Source organism: Sceloporus occidentalis, unplaced genomic scaffold, assembly GCF_023333645.1.
Source record: "Sceloporus occidentalis isolate IW3139 unplaced genomic scaffold, rSceOcc1.0.p SCAF_5, whole genome shotgun sequence".
NCBI classification, from domain to species: domain Eukaryota; kingdom Metazoa; phylum Chordata; class Lepidosauria; order Squamata; family Phrynosomatidae; genus Sceloporus; species Sceloporus occidentalis.
The window spans coordinates 39,095,682-39,109,793 of record NW_028316985.1 but is presented as its reverse complement, the minus strand read 5'-3'; the positions used below and the strand labels follow the sequence as shown (position 1 = coordinate 39,109,793).

The 14,112-nt window shown below is 39.9% G+C and overlaps 1 protein-coding gene across 5 annotated transcripts in view; it reads left to right on the top strand.

The window, feature by feature from the left end:
- Window positions 1–14,112, top strand: part of ATF7IP (activating transcription factor 7 interacting protein) — a 171,147-nt gene that overhangs the window by 104,685 nt on the left and 52,350 nt on the right. For all 5 annotated transcript variants that reach the window (XM_089523787.1, XM_089523785.1, XM_089523783.1 and 2 more), the window contains one exon: window positions 8,088–9,178. In XM_089523787.1, the coding sequence (XP_089379913.1) occupies window positions 8,095–9,178 (1,084 nt within the window). In that variant the 5' untranslated portion in view covers window positions 8,088–8,094. The remainder of the gene's footprint in view (window positions 1–8,087; window positions 9,179–14,112) is intronic.

Here is a 14,112-nt window from a genome sequence, read left to right as displayed (position 1 = left end):
AGCCCAGCACCCAAACATCAAATGAAAGCAATTGGCTGATTAAACACATGCAGTTTTTAGAACAATTTCTTCTTCCAATGTTTTCCCTTTTCTTTCCCAGAGAATTTAAACCTGGTTGTGCTAGCGGCCATAGTTTGTGATAACAGACCTTCAAACACTTCTAAAATCGGCAAACAAAAAACATTCCTCCACATTTCTTTACCAATTAATTTAAATCTTCTCTAAAAGGTTGTTTCAACCTAGGCATTTAACATATTTTAAAACATAAAACATCACATATTTTGTATCTTTTTCATTAAACCCATATAACATGCTAAAATGTCTCAGTTATAATTTCTCTATTAATTCTATGATTAATCTAATTTATAAAACCTTAAATTGTCTCTGGTTTCTTTGTTCTTTGTTTAAGCATTGATGATCTTGCCCACTTTGATATAAGTGGCGTAAATCTTTATTATGAACCAGGCAGTTATATAACATTCCAAATATTAGAACTAAACATAACAACAAAACAAACAGATCCAAAAGCATATTAATACCCACTTACATAGCTGTCCCAACTTTCAACCTATATATAATATATATACCCCACATCTTTGCAAATCTCACTCTAAATAATCTACCATATAACATAACCCTTATAACATATATATATATAATATAACATATATTATATTATAACATATAACAAAGCCCTCCCTTCAGCCATCATCTTGAGGGGAGAGAGGCAGGCAAGCTCCAACTGCCTGCCTGAAGAAGAAAAGCCCTCCCTTCAGCCACCATCTTGAGGGGAGAGAGGCAGGCTAGCTCCAACTGCCTGCCTGAAAGACTAAGAGCCCTCTTCCGACCACCATCTTGAGGGAGAGAGAGGCCTGTTATGTTTGTTTGTTTGTTTTTTTACTTTGTATTGTACTTCCTGTTGTACACCGCTTTGATCTAATTTGGAAAAGCGGTATATAAATAAACATTATTGTTGTTGTTGTTGTTGTTGTTGTTGTAAAACATCAAACGTATTCATAAGAGTCAAAGCAAATCATGGCAGGATTAACCCAATCTTGACAGTAATTCCATTTACCTGCCTTCCAAGTTTCAGTTGCTGCTGCAACCAGGGCATCTTGGTGTGAAAAGTGAAATTAACTACCTTCAAACTTTATCCAGCCAGGCTTCTGTAATAAAAAGGTCAAATTCTGTTTAGCTGCTATTTTACAAGTTACTAACATGCAGGTGAGCAGCAATGTTTTTAATCCAGGAAGACTATTAGCAAACCTATCAAGATTGTCTGTGCCATATAACAGTTTGGGAACAACCAACCTCCTATTATGGGTCCCTCTTGCAAGATAACATGACATTTTAATATTAATAGTAATAATAATACCCCACTGCTCCGAACAATCGAAGCGGCTTATATTAAAATCAATAAAATACAACTACAATACAATGCCATATAATATTATTACCCTAATACTCCCATCAGTAATAATAAAACACAATTAAATTTTCAGTTATTAAAAGAACCATTAATAGTTAAATAATTAATAATTATTAACAATAAACGGAGCAGTGGCAACTAGGCGTTCATCAACAATCAGTCACAGATTGTTAGGGTATTGATCTTACTCAGGAAAGACCTGCTGGAAGAGATATGTCTTGACTGACTTTTTAAAGCAACCCAGGCTAGTGATAATGTCGAATCTCCTCCAGCAGGCCATTCCATAGCTTGGTAGTGGCAGATGAAAAGGTCCTCTGAGTAACTGCAGCCAGCCTAGTCTTAGATGATTGCAGTAGATTTTTATTTGAGGACCTCGATATATGAGGCGGATTGTATGGGAGAGGACAATCCCATAGATAGGCTGGACCCAAACCATGAAGGGTTTTAATGGTTATAACCAACATCTTGTACTGTGCCCGGAAATTAATAGGCAGCCAGTGAAGGGATTTTAATATTGATGTAATATGGTCACCTCAAGAGCTTCCAGTGACCACCCTGGCTGCCATATTTTGAATTAGTTGAAGTTTCCAGACTAGGTGCAAGGGTAACCCTATGTAGAGTGCATTGCAGGTCACGTTGTGAGGTTATCAGTGTGTGCATGATAGTTTTTAGGTCTTTAGATTCCAGGAAAAGGTGTAGTGGCGTATCAGCCGAAGCTGATAACAGGCACTCCTGGCCTTCACATCTGTTTGAGCTGACATCTGAAGTGACAGATCCAGGAGTACCCCAAACTACCAACATAGTCCTTTAAGGGGAGTGTGACCCCATCCACGACTGGTTGACAAACCTCCAACCCTGGATTAGGGCCCCCAACAGTGAGCACCACCGTCTTATTTAGATTCAGCTTCAGTCTGTTTTCCCACATCCAGCCCATTACTGCCTCAAGACATTCACTCAGAGGGGAGATGCCTTCCTTAGTTGACACTGCGGGTCCGGGCCATGGAGAGATATAATTAGGTGTCATCAGCCCACTGGTAACACCCTGCCCCATGCCTCTGGATGATCTCTCCCAGTGGTTTCATGTACTGTATATGTTAAACAGCATTGGGGACAAGATGGTGCCCTGAAGGATGCCAAATTTAAGCTCTCTTTTAGAAGGGCAACTGTCCCCAAGATCACCATCTGGAATCTGCCCAAGAGATAGGACCAGAACCACTGTAACATAGTGCCTCCGATACCCCCACTCTCTCAGGCGTTCCAGAAGGATACCATGATCAATGGTATCGAAAACCACTGAGAGATCCAAGAGCACCAGCAAGGTCACACTTCTCCTGTCGATGCTCAAGCCGAAGATCATCTACTAAGGCAACCATGGCAGTCTCGACTCCATATCATGCCCTGAAGCCAGTTTGAAATGGGTCCAGATAATCAGTTTCATCCAAGACCGCTTGGAGTTGAAGAGCAACAACCCTCTCAATCACCTTGCTTAGAAATGGAAGATGGAAGACCAGTCTATAATTACCCTTAACCAAGGAATTTAGTGAGGGCTTTTTCAGAAGTGGCTGTACCACCACTTCTTTTAAACAAGGTGGAAAATAGCCCTCCCTAAGGGATGCGTTTATAATAAATTTCAGATGAGTCATCAAAGCATCTCCTCCGACAACCAGCCATGAAGGGCAAAGGTCAAGAGGGCCCTTTAGCATATTTCCCAGAAAACCTTTTCTCCCAGGCAGATATGTAGTTTATCTGAATTTGAACTTATGAAATAATTTTGTCCATTGGATTTGTTTTGGACAAACTTCTACGCTTCTGCAAATTCTCCAGATTTTGACGATCAGACCATACCTCAAAAAGACAAGTATCTCCCCTAATAAATTCTGCCACATTTCTAGAGCCTGTTTGATGGCTGCAGTTTTCTTTTCTCAAACCCAGTCTATGACTTCAGGACCTGAAAATTCTTTTGGCAGGTAAGCACATGGATTTTACAATCCTTGTTCATCTTTTTGCAAGAAAACAGCTCCAAACGCCACATCACTAGTATCCATCTGTACCAGAAATGACTGAGTGAGGTCAGGATGTATGAGGATCGGTTCAAAACCATATAATCATTTAAGTTCTTCAAAAGATTTTTGGCATTCGTGGCCCCACTTAGTGCTCGGCTTCGGTTTTGACGTCTCCTGTCTTTCTTTTTGTCTTCAGAAAATCAGTGAAGTTCAAGGCCACTGGAGTGAAATTGGGAAATAAACTGTGTATAAAAGTTGGCAGACCCGAAGAAGCTACAATTGCCTTCATGTTCTTGAAGGCTCCCAATTCAAAACATTTCCACCTTTGCATGATCCATTTCTATTTCTTTAGTTGAAATATGGTATCCAAAGCAATAATTTCTCTTTGTGGAATTCACACTGCCACAGTTTTGCTTGTAGCTGATTATCCAGCATCCTTTTACACACTTTCCTTACCAGGCTTACATGCGACTTAAGATCTTGAGTGAACAGATCAAAACATCATCCAAATAGACCAACACCCCCTTATCAAATATTCATGCAACATGTCATTGATCAAGGTACTTTGGAAGGGTGCAAGTCCAAAAGACATGACCATGTACCCAAAGAAACCAAGAAACCAATTAAAAGCCGTTTTAAATTCGTCTCTTTCTCTTATCGTTACGTGGAAGTAAGCAGCCCATAAGTCCAACTTGATGAACACCTTCCTTCTTGCCAACTGGGCCAACAGTTCTTTCATCAGGGGGTAGGGCACTTTTTTAACACTGGAATTGTGGAACCTGAACCAATTTAGCCCTAGCAACAGGGGATAGTTAGTGGTAAGAATCAGCACAAACTTGATGGCCTTCCATTGGCTCCCCAGTCCCAAAAAAGACAAACAAGGCTGCCCTACATGCTACTTCCACCTATTGGAACAAAATTGATGGGCAAGTCAAGCCCCTCAGTTTATAATCCCAATTCCATAGTCATCACAAGGTTCATGAGACACTCAATACATCCAGAGTCCAACTTTGCTGACAAATCGATGTGTCCTCCCCTCGTGAAGGTTTCTCAGCTTGACTTTGATTTAAAAAGTTGTTGGGCTGCCACTGACATGGTCTTGGCGTACTTGCTTTCCCCAGCCTGCCCTTTGGCATTTTTAAAGGCAGGCTCCTGTAATTTCCCACTTGTTCTTCATTGTTCATTGACTCACCAAGTTCTCTGTGACTCTTTATAGAGGTGAGTATCTTCTAGGTTTTTCCATTGCATTTGGCCCTTCCTCACTATGGAGACTCCCAAAGTTCTGCTGGGAATGGTGAAGCTCCCACACCCATCCCACCTCTCTTGAGCAATCTTGTCTTGTTCTTTAACTAATGTCAGATTTCTTTGTCTGGTCATCGTCCTTTTTTTACTATATGCCTTCAGTGTTACAGGACATGCTTACAGTCTCTAATGTACAGCCTAACTCCATTCTAAGAGCACAAGCATTCAGCAGAGTCAGAAAACCTTTATTCAGTAAGCAAAGTAGATCACAGATTAGTCTTCAGTCTTCAGTCCTGAAAACAACTATATCTTCAGCCCTGAAAACAACTATGTACTGTGATTCACAGTACATAGTTGTTTTCAGGACTGAAGACTTTTTTCAGTATGTATAAAGCTCAACCTTGGTACTTGCAGCACATACTTCCACCCCACACATCTACTCTTTATCCCAGACCACTACCGATGCACAATATTTTTCTTTTCCCAGCATTATCAATAGAATAGCATAACTCATTATCCCACATTAACACACACATGTATTGCAATTGAGCATGGCAGGACCATGTCTGAACCATGACCCTTGACCACCTTGGATACCCAGTTTAGCACCTGGCATCTCAACTAAAATGGACAGCTCTGAACTTTCTTTAATGTGCTTTCACCCGTAGTTGAAATCCTATATCCACAGATTCTGCACCCACGGATTCAGTCAACCACAGTTCAGGAATACAATGGATCCTTGTTATACGCTGGGGTTTGGTTCCAAGATCCCCCGTGTATAACAAAATCCGTGTATGCTCAAGTCCCATTAAGTATAATGACATAGCAAAATGGTGTCCCTAATAAAAAATGGAACATCAAGGTAAATTTATACTTTTTTGGAACATTTTCAAACCGTGTATGCTTAAATCCATGTATAAAAAATCCGTGTATAAGAAGGGCCGACCGTACTCTTTTTAAAAAAAAATCCCAAAAACAAACCTTGGATTTTGCTGTTCTATATAAGGGACACCATTTTACTATACTGTTGTATATAATGGAACTTGAGCATCCACAGATTTTGGTATCCGTGGGGGATCCTGGAGCCAAACCCCAGTGGATACTGTGGGCCCAGTGTACTGAAAACCTGGCTAAATAACTCATAGTCTTTTCTATGACTACCCTTATTTTGAATTTCAGTTAAATATTCTGTCTTATGCAGTCCTGGGCTCCCTTGTTTACTTAGAAGTACTGTGGGGGTTGGTGGGAAGTTACTTGTGAATAAACATTCTTACTCTATGCTGTGGAGTTCTTCTCATTTCTGGCTGTTTTAAAGATGAGCAAGAAATAAGCTAGTACATTGTATGTGATCATTAAAATTCATAGTCCTGGCGGGGGCATGTTTTGTTGTTCTACATTACTTCCTTTTTTCACCTCTGTATTGGGAAGTTCTAGTTGGACTCTTACAAATGATCAAGGATTGCAGAGCTTGGTTAGCAGAATGTAAATTCTTAACTATTTTTTAAAATATGAAAATACCATAAACTTACATGAAATTTAATTATATTTTATGTAACACTGGAACTACAAAATTTATTTATGTGGCTCTGTTCTTTTCTTTGCATGAAACTTTGCCACCAGATAGCCCCAGACAATTTGTATGAATTGTGGTTTTGCATCATATAGAATTTTATTTAGTACATTTTTGTGCTGCCCTTAAGTTAAAAAGGGGGAAAATTCATTAGCATAATGATATTTTTAAAAACAAGAAGTTAAAGTTTTAAAAGTGTCCTCTAAATGGGAAATCTCCTTTTCCATGCACATTAATTGTTAAGATGTTCTTACTGCACAAATGATGCTCTAAAAATTAATTATAATATATAATATATAATATAAAATATATTATAATAAGACCAAAGTAATGGTCTTCTCGAGGAGCCGCCTCCGATATTAGTGGACCCTAGATGATCATCCCATAGAACAGGTGTTCACTTATAAATATCTGGGAATCACATTTCATGACAAGGGATCTACCAAATTACATCAGAAAAATGCTGTAATGAATAAACAAAGAAGTATTAAAGCTTTATGTTCTTTCTATTATAATAAGGGAGGCCAATATATTCCAGCAGCTCTCCAAGTCTTTGTTATTAAGATATTAGCACAATTATTATACGGTTCTGAGATTGGTACTTTCAGTAGCTTTACAACCTTTGAGGTAGTTCAAACCAAATTTTTAAGGACAATTTTAGGTGTCCCAAATTGTGTTTCGAATTCTATTCTCCGTCTAGAAACAGGGATGCTATCTATTGAGGTGCGTGTATGGATACGCAAATTAAATTTATGGCTCAAAATGTTTTTTGTTCCGATCGGTTTAGTGCCATTAATTCTAACAGACTCCTTTCTGTCTCCCTGGAAGGAGACACTGACCTTGTAACTCTCATCTCTTGGACTCTCACTATCTGAAATAACTGTACTAGGTTATGATAAAGCAAAATCTGTGATTTCTCAACGCATCAAGGATATTGATTTCCAGACTCATATAAGCCAACTAACTTTACATCCTGTTGGTAATCCAGTAGACCTGGCAAATGTGCGAAATATTTTGAGAATTTGAATGTCCCGAAATTTAGAAGAGCTTTCATGTCAGCAAGGTTTAACATCTTACCCTCAGCAGTCCTGGAGGGCAGATTTAAAAAGATCCCTTACGAACACAGATACTGTCCTTGTGGCTCAGAGGAAATCGAAAATATTAATCATGTACTCTTTGGCTGTTCTTTGTATACAGAAATACGTGCTTTATATATAACACCAATTGTGCTGCAGTTTCCAGGCAGACAAGAGAAATTTTATACAAATTTTCTACTTGCAGATCAGAAGGAAGATATAACGCAAGCAGTTGCACAATTCTTTGCAGCTGCCATTGCAAATCGTAAACAGTTTGTTAAACAGATGTAATATGTTATAATATAATCTCAAAATCTGTACAGAGGGCTTGATTTAACGGTAAAATTTGTAAATTAGTAATCAATTGCATCTGATTAATGGCACTTTGTAGTTTAACTCTTGCTTGGATAGGGGATATGTTTGTGAATTTTGAACCAATATGTCATGAATGTGGTCCTCTTTTACATAATATGATAGAGTTGTTTGCGAGGTGATGGCAGCCTACTCATTGTTGTGTGTTTGCCTGATCATGCTGTCCTATCATTGCTTTTTATCATTACTTTTTATAGACTGTAATTTGTTTATATTCTCTAATCTGTTGTGTTTTAAACTGGAATTTTGTAATTGTGCTGGCCAAATGGCCGTAATAAAGTTATTTATTATTATTATTATTATTATTATTATTAGATGTTCTAAATACCACAGTTACTTGGGGAAAAATATTATCTTGATCCTTTTTGTCTTAAAGATTTTTTTTTCTGTTTTAGGATCAAAATGGAAAGCAATGAAGAGCCTCAAAAAAAAGTGTTTAAGGCTCGCAAAACCATGAGAACCAGTGATCGACAACAGCTTGAGAGCGTGTATAAGGTGAAAGAGGAACTTTTGAAGACTACCGACATTAAATTGGTAAATGGGAAACATGAAAATGGGGATTCAGATCTCAGTTCTTCTGTACTCAATCCTGATTGCCCTGAGGACAAAGTGGTAAATGGTATAGAGGATTTAGGACTTGACTCTGAAGAAGGAAAAATGAACTCTGAAGAAATTATTGATGCCAAAAGCCCAGATGTCAAAGAAAACCAGGCTGGTGACCTGACTGACAGACTTGAAACAACCCCGAAACCTTCTCCTGAGAGCATTGCTTCTGATCAAGTTCATGAGGATACTAGTACTACTTTAGGCTCTGTCCCAGAAGGACAAATACTTGAATGTAATAAAGACAGTGAGATCCAAGAAGAGGTCAGTATACAAAATGATTTGGACCATAATGATGCTTATGTAAAGGATGATTTGGACCAAAAAACCACACCAAGTGAGCCTGAAGAGGATAAGAAAGTAAGTTGCAATGTTAATGACTGTGTAATGGAGCCAGCAGAAACAAAGGAGTTAGCTCTTGGTCCTGATATGATTGTGGAAGAAGAAAAGAATGCAGAAGAAAATGTTATAAAAGAGAATATCGGCGAAGAAACAATATCTAGCAGTTTGGATACAAATGAGGGCCAAAAAATGGAAGAGGTCCAATCTTCAGAGCCTACAGAGACTAACATTCAAAAAGCTGCAGAAGATGAATCAGTTGATAACATCTTAGGAAATGCAGCCACTATGGAAACAGATGAAATTATTCCAATTTTGGAAAAGCTTGCACCAGCAGATGAATTAAATAGTTTCTCCAAATCTATCTTGCTTCCAGTGGAAAATGCTAACTTGGATGCAGAGGATAAAGCAGAAAATTCAGTGAATTCCCCATCTAAACATGAAAGCACTGAAAGTTTGCCCAAAGAAGCTTTCTTAGTGCTTTCTGATGAAGAAGAACTCTGTTGTGACAAAGAAGCTGAAATGATAACATCAGTCCATTCAGGTATGTGGTGCCTCTTTTCCATCTTCTCTTTAAAGTAGTGTTTCATTGAATGAACTTTCTTAGTTTGATCACATCTCTCAAATAAACTAGTTAGAATTACAATAAACTGTGTGACAGAATTCACCTGCTTGGGAATTTCGATGTGTAATAAAAGTGTTCATCTCAAGAATATTTGTCATATAATTGTAATATACTGATTTATTAGAATAACACATTTTAATAAATAGTAGGTTCTAACTGTAAAAGAAATTTATCTGAAATAGTTACATAAGTACTTAATCATAAATTTAGAGCGAACATTCAGTACTTTTGTGATGGAATGTCAAGGTTAGGTTAAAGCAGTGGGAATTTTTGAGGTTTCCAGATGTTGTTGACTGCAACTCCCAGCAATCTGATGACTATGCAATCCAGCAAATTCTGAGAACCTGTATATTGATAACTCTTAGTGACATCTTCTAGTGCTACCCTAAAAATCATGCCTTGAGGTAGTGCAACCCCCTCCCACAGTATGGCCATTTTTGTGTTGATAAGAGAATGAGGAGGGGGATTTTTTGTCATTTCTTGGTTGGAACAGAATTCAGAACTCCATAACAACCAAAGAAGTATGAGGGAATAAATCTGATATATGTTATCATAATTTACAAAAAGGATGCTGCCCATTAAACTTGTCCTTCCACATTTGTTGGGATTAGGGGCACAGGCCCCCCGTGAATGTGGAAAAACTGCAAATAACAGAAACACTATGGCCGGTTACAGACGGCCAAAATAAAGCTGCTTCGAGTCACAGTGGAGGTATGGTGTTTCAATGATGCATGAGTCCTAAGAGTCCAGAAGTCGCACTAAAGCCATGCTCCAGCCCTAAGGACTGGAGCATGGCTTTGGTGCGACTTCTGGACTCTTAGGACGTATGCATCATTGAAACACCATACCTCCACTGTGACTCGAAGCAGCTTTATTTTGGCTGTCTGTAACAGGCCTATGTTTTTACCTGAGAGAACACCTCTCTAAGAATCTTTAGGTCCTCCAGTGCAACTCTGTGGTCATCATCTGCCAGACATTGACCATAGAATTGCACTGCAGGAGCTACAAATGCCTAGTGGAGTGTTCTCTCTCAGAATCTCTAGATCCTTCAGTGTGACTTTTGACTAAAGTTGACCATAAAGTTACGCTGGGGGACCTAGATATTCCTAGAGAGAACATATTAATAAAATCTGTGAATATTGAAATCCACAAAAATCAAAGCTGCAAATTTGAAGGGATGAGTGTATTTGTAAAAATTAAATGTAATTATGATATTATGAGCACAGCACTTGAGTATAGATGGGCCACTTCCTCAAGACCAGAGAGTCCTGTTTCTACAATAACTTTATTGAGAAAACTCACAGTGACTCTGAAGGCTTTCCTACATTTTTAAAAATTATGTTAATGATGACTGCCTATTTTTCTTGAATTATAGTCCAGTAATTTCTTCCAGTTAGAATGTGTAGATGATAGACAAAAAATACGTTGCTATCAGCAAGATCATTCTTAGCTTTACGAAATATTTGAAGGTAGCCAGGTGGCATAATTAGATTAGTTGCAGAGTCTCCTTTCCTCACTTTTGCTTGATGTGTAAACTGCTTTAAACATTAAAGGTTGGGAAAGGTGAATCTCAGCAGTGTGGTTCTTTTTTATGTAACAGTACTAACAGACAAACTGTCCATAATGTTCAACTTTATTGTTGTTGTATTTTATTGTGCGTTTAGTGGCTTGGGAAGAATTTGCTGTGTTTGAGCCTTTTCTTCAACCCCCCCTCCCCCAACATTAGTTATAGAGCACATACTAAACCCATTAGTGTCCATTAGAAATAAAAATACTAAAAATCTGGTAAGTTTTGCCTCTTTGCTTCTGTGTGCATTCCTACCTTTCTCTTATGTTCAGGGAAGGCTTCAGTGCAAAGCTGAATTTTATGGGTCAGCACCATTTTTTTTGAATAAGAAGAAATCAGGTATTATCTTCTTTAGATACAGCATTTCACCTTCCAAAAGGGGCTAGCTGCATTTTATTTGCAGATGTGTTTCTTTTAAGATGCTTATGTGCATTCGAGTCACCTTCTGTTTATGGCAACTCAGTTTCATAGGGCTTTCTTGGGCAAGGAATGTACAGAGATAGTTTGTCAGTTTGTTCCTCTCTATTATCACCTATAGCATCTCATATTGCTTGGTGGTTCCCCATCCATGCAGTAACCAGGCCAGACCCTGCTTATCTTCCAAAATCAGATGGGATGGTTACAGGTCAGTTATTGAGGTTACAGGGGTGATAGTAGTAGTAGTAGTAGTTGGTTCTTCTTCATGGTCTGTGTGCCTTCAGTAGGGCTTGCGCCTGCCCAGAGACTCCTTTCAGAAAGCTGAAAAGATGAGCAGATTGGTGGGAAGCCCCACCCACTCCTGTGTACTAAGCATGCCCACTCCTGCCAGTCTAGCTCCACCTGCAGTTTTCTTTTGTCCTCCTCAAGAGAAGCTGCTCAGATTGCTTTCTCTTGCTGAGTTACCTCTTGGATACAGTACATTTTTATTTTTCATTTTCTTTAACTTTGTTTTCATTGTCAACATGAGCTGCCTACTTTTTTTAGCGCTTTGTTTCGGTTTTTACTCTGTTTTTCGCACAGCTGGGCGCCCAAGTTCCAGGCCTCTTATAGCCTCCAATTCGCTTTTTAAACTTTGTGTTTCTTGTAAGAGGAAAGTCGCTTTTACTGATGGACATTCCAAATGCCCTTTTTGTTTGGGAGAATCCCACGTTACTGATTGCTCCTCTGTCTGCTGCTCCTTCACCTCTCAAACTTTATGCAGTAGAGCTCAGTGTCGAAAACTTTTTCGTTGGGAATGCTCCCTTTCTGTGGCTGAGAAATCTTTCTCCCAACAAATTCCCCTAGGCTTGGTTCCCATCTCCAAACTACCACAGATTCCTGAGCTTTCCAAAAAGTCAGTATCCCCTGCACCATCTTTGACATTGACACCAACATTGACGCGAACCATCTGTGCCTCGTTAATGACACCCTTGGTATCGAGTACTCCTGGCCTAACTTCATCTATGGCTTCACAAAACCCTATTTGATCTCTCTGTCAATCAGTAGTTGGTACTGCAGGAGCCTTCCTCTACTTGGCAAGATCACCTCTGTCTTCGTTACTGACATCAGCTCCAGCTCAGACAATCTCACTGGTAGCAGCCCTTGAAACCACCATGGCGTTTCTACTCCCACCTACCATGCCACTGGCCCAGCCTCTTGACTCAGTCCCATTGCTGCACTTAACATTGGAGCCATTGTCCTCGACATCTTTGAGTGTGGCTACGACATCGACCTTGCAACCTAGTCATTCTGTGTCCATGCCATTGCTGACGGTATCACTGCTACCACTGGTCCCGAACTGTGTACAGTCTCAAATTTTCACCTCTCCTCTGTAGGCATGCAAGCATTCCTTCTCGCTTCTGCCCCCTCTGCCTTGGAAGACTTCTCTGGCTCGATCTCATCATTTTCCTACGCCACCCAAGACAGGGCTGATGTCTCAGTATTGTCCTCCTGTCTTTATTATCGAAGTTTGCCCTTCATGTCCAGCTCCTATTTGAAGTGGTATTGGGCTGAAGATTATTAGAAGAGCGACCTTCTTCATACCGGTCCTATTCCCAGTCATATCGGGATTGATACCTTCACAGAGAGCCATATTACTTTCTCCATCTCTGTACCAAGCATTCTCTCAATCCCTCTCTCGATCTCATTCTCCTCAAGATCCTTCTTGGTATCAACATTTAGAGGACCTTCAATCCGAATGCCATCGAGAACATCAATCTGACGGGGGGGGGGGGCTCACCTCCACCTAGAACCATTGTGATTGTTTCTAGTCCTCCACCTTCATCACCTTGGGCCTCGGCACCAACAGTCTTTGTCCCTCACCAGCAGCCTTTGTCCCTCTGTGATAGCACCTGTTCCCTCGGGTGTCTCTATTGTCTTGTCAATACCACCTAAATAAATTACATCTGTTTCGTTCACCACACAGGCCATACAGTTTGTGTTAGCATTGTAGCGCAGGGTGCATTGTACCACACTGAAGTTTTGCACCAGGATGACCACCTGAAAAGCGATACAGAGCTGTGTGCAGGTGGGAGAACTCATCTCCCCTTCCAGAAGCAGACAAAAGAGACTCTAACCAGATATCTTTTAATGAGGCTCTTTACTTGAAGTTCCAATGTGTATAAGCTTGTCTTCTCCAACAAAGCTATTCTCATTACACCAACGACACTCCGACACACCATCACACTGACAAGCCACAATGTACAATGAGGCTCCTCCCTTATATACATAGGCACCACGCGGCCACTTAGCCCAGCCTCTTTCTGATGTGTGCAACATATATACATGTCCCCTGTGCAGGGTGATTTAACACTTTCTAACCAAGATGATGTCACAGCCTGTAACTCGGCACAGCCCAAATGCACAGTCATCATGGCTGCAAGTGACCTATAGTAACCCCAGTCACCTTTCACCCACGTTGAACATTTTCCTCTGGATTTATTTTCCAACAGTTTGCCACTCCTGCCATACCACAACAGACTACATAGGCAATCAGCTTATGACATCACTTAAGTCTCTTTCTCCTTTGATTGAGTCACCTCAGGAAGAAGTGGAAGATACCATCACTCATTCACCTACTGAAGATGTATGACTTTTCAGACGTAGTGGCACAGATAGCCATGACTTTGTATTTACAGGCTGAAACCCCTCCCAAACTGGCAAGAGATCCTATCTTTCAGATAGTAGATAACAGACCTGTGTCTCCAGCTCTTCTTCTCATTCTGACTTCCCTCTCTGATGTCATGAATATTTCATGAGTTAAACCTGCCTTTTAAGGTTCAACCAGACACATCTCCATACCTCTTCACTCATCCCACTCCAAATTCGT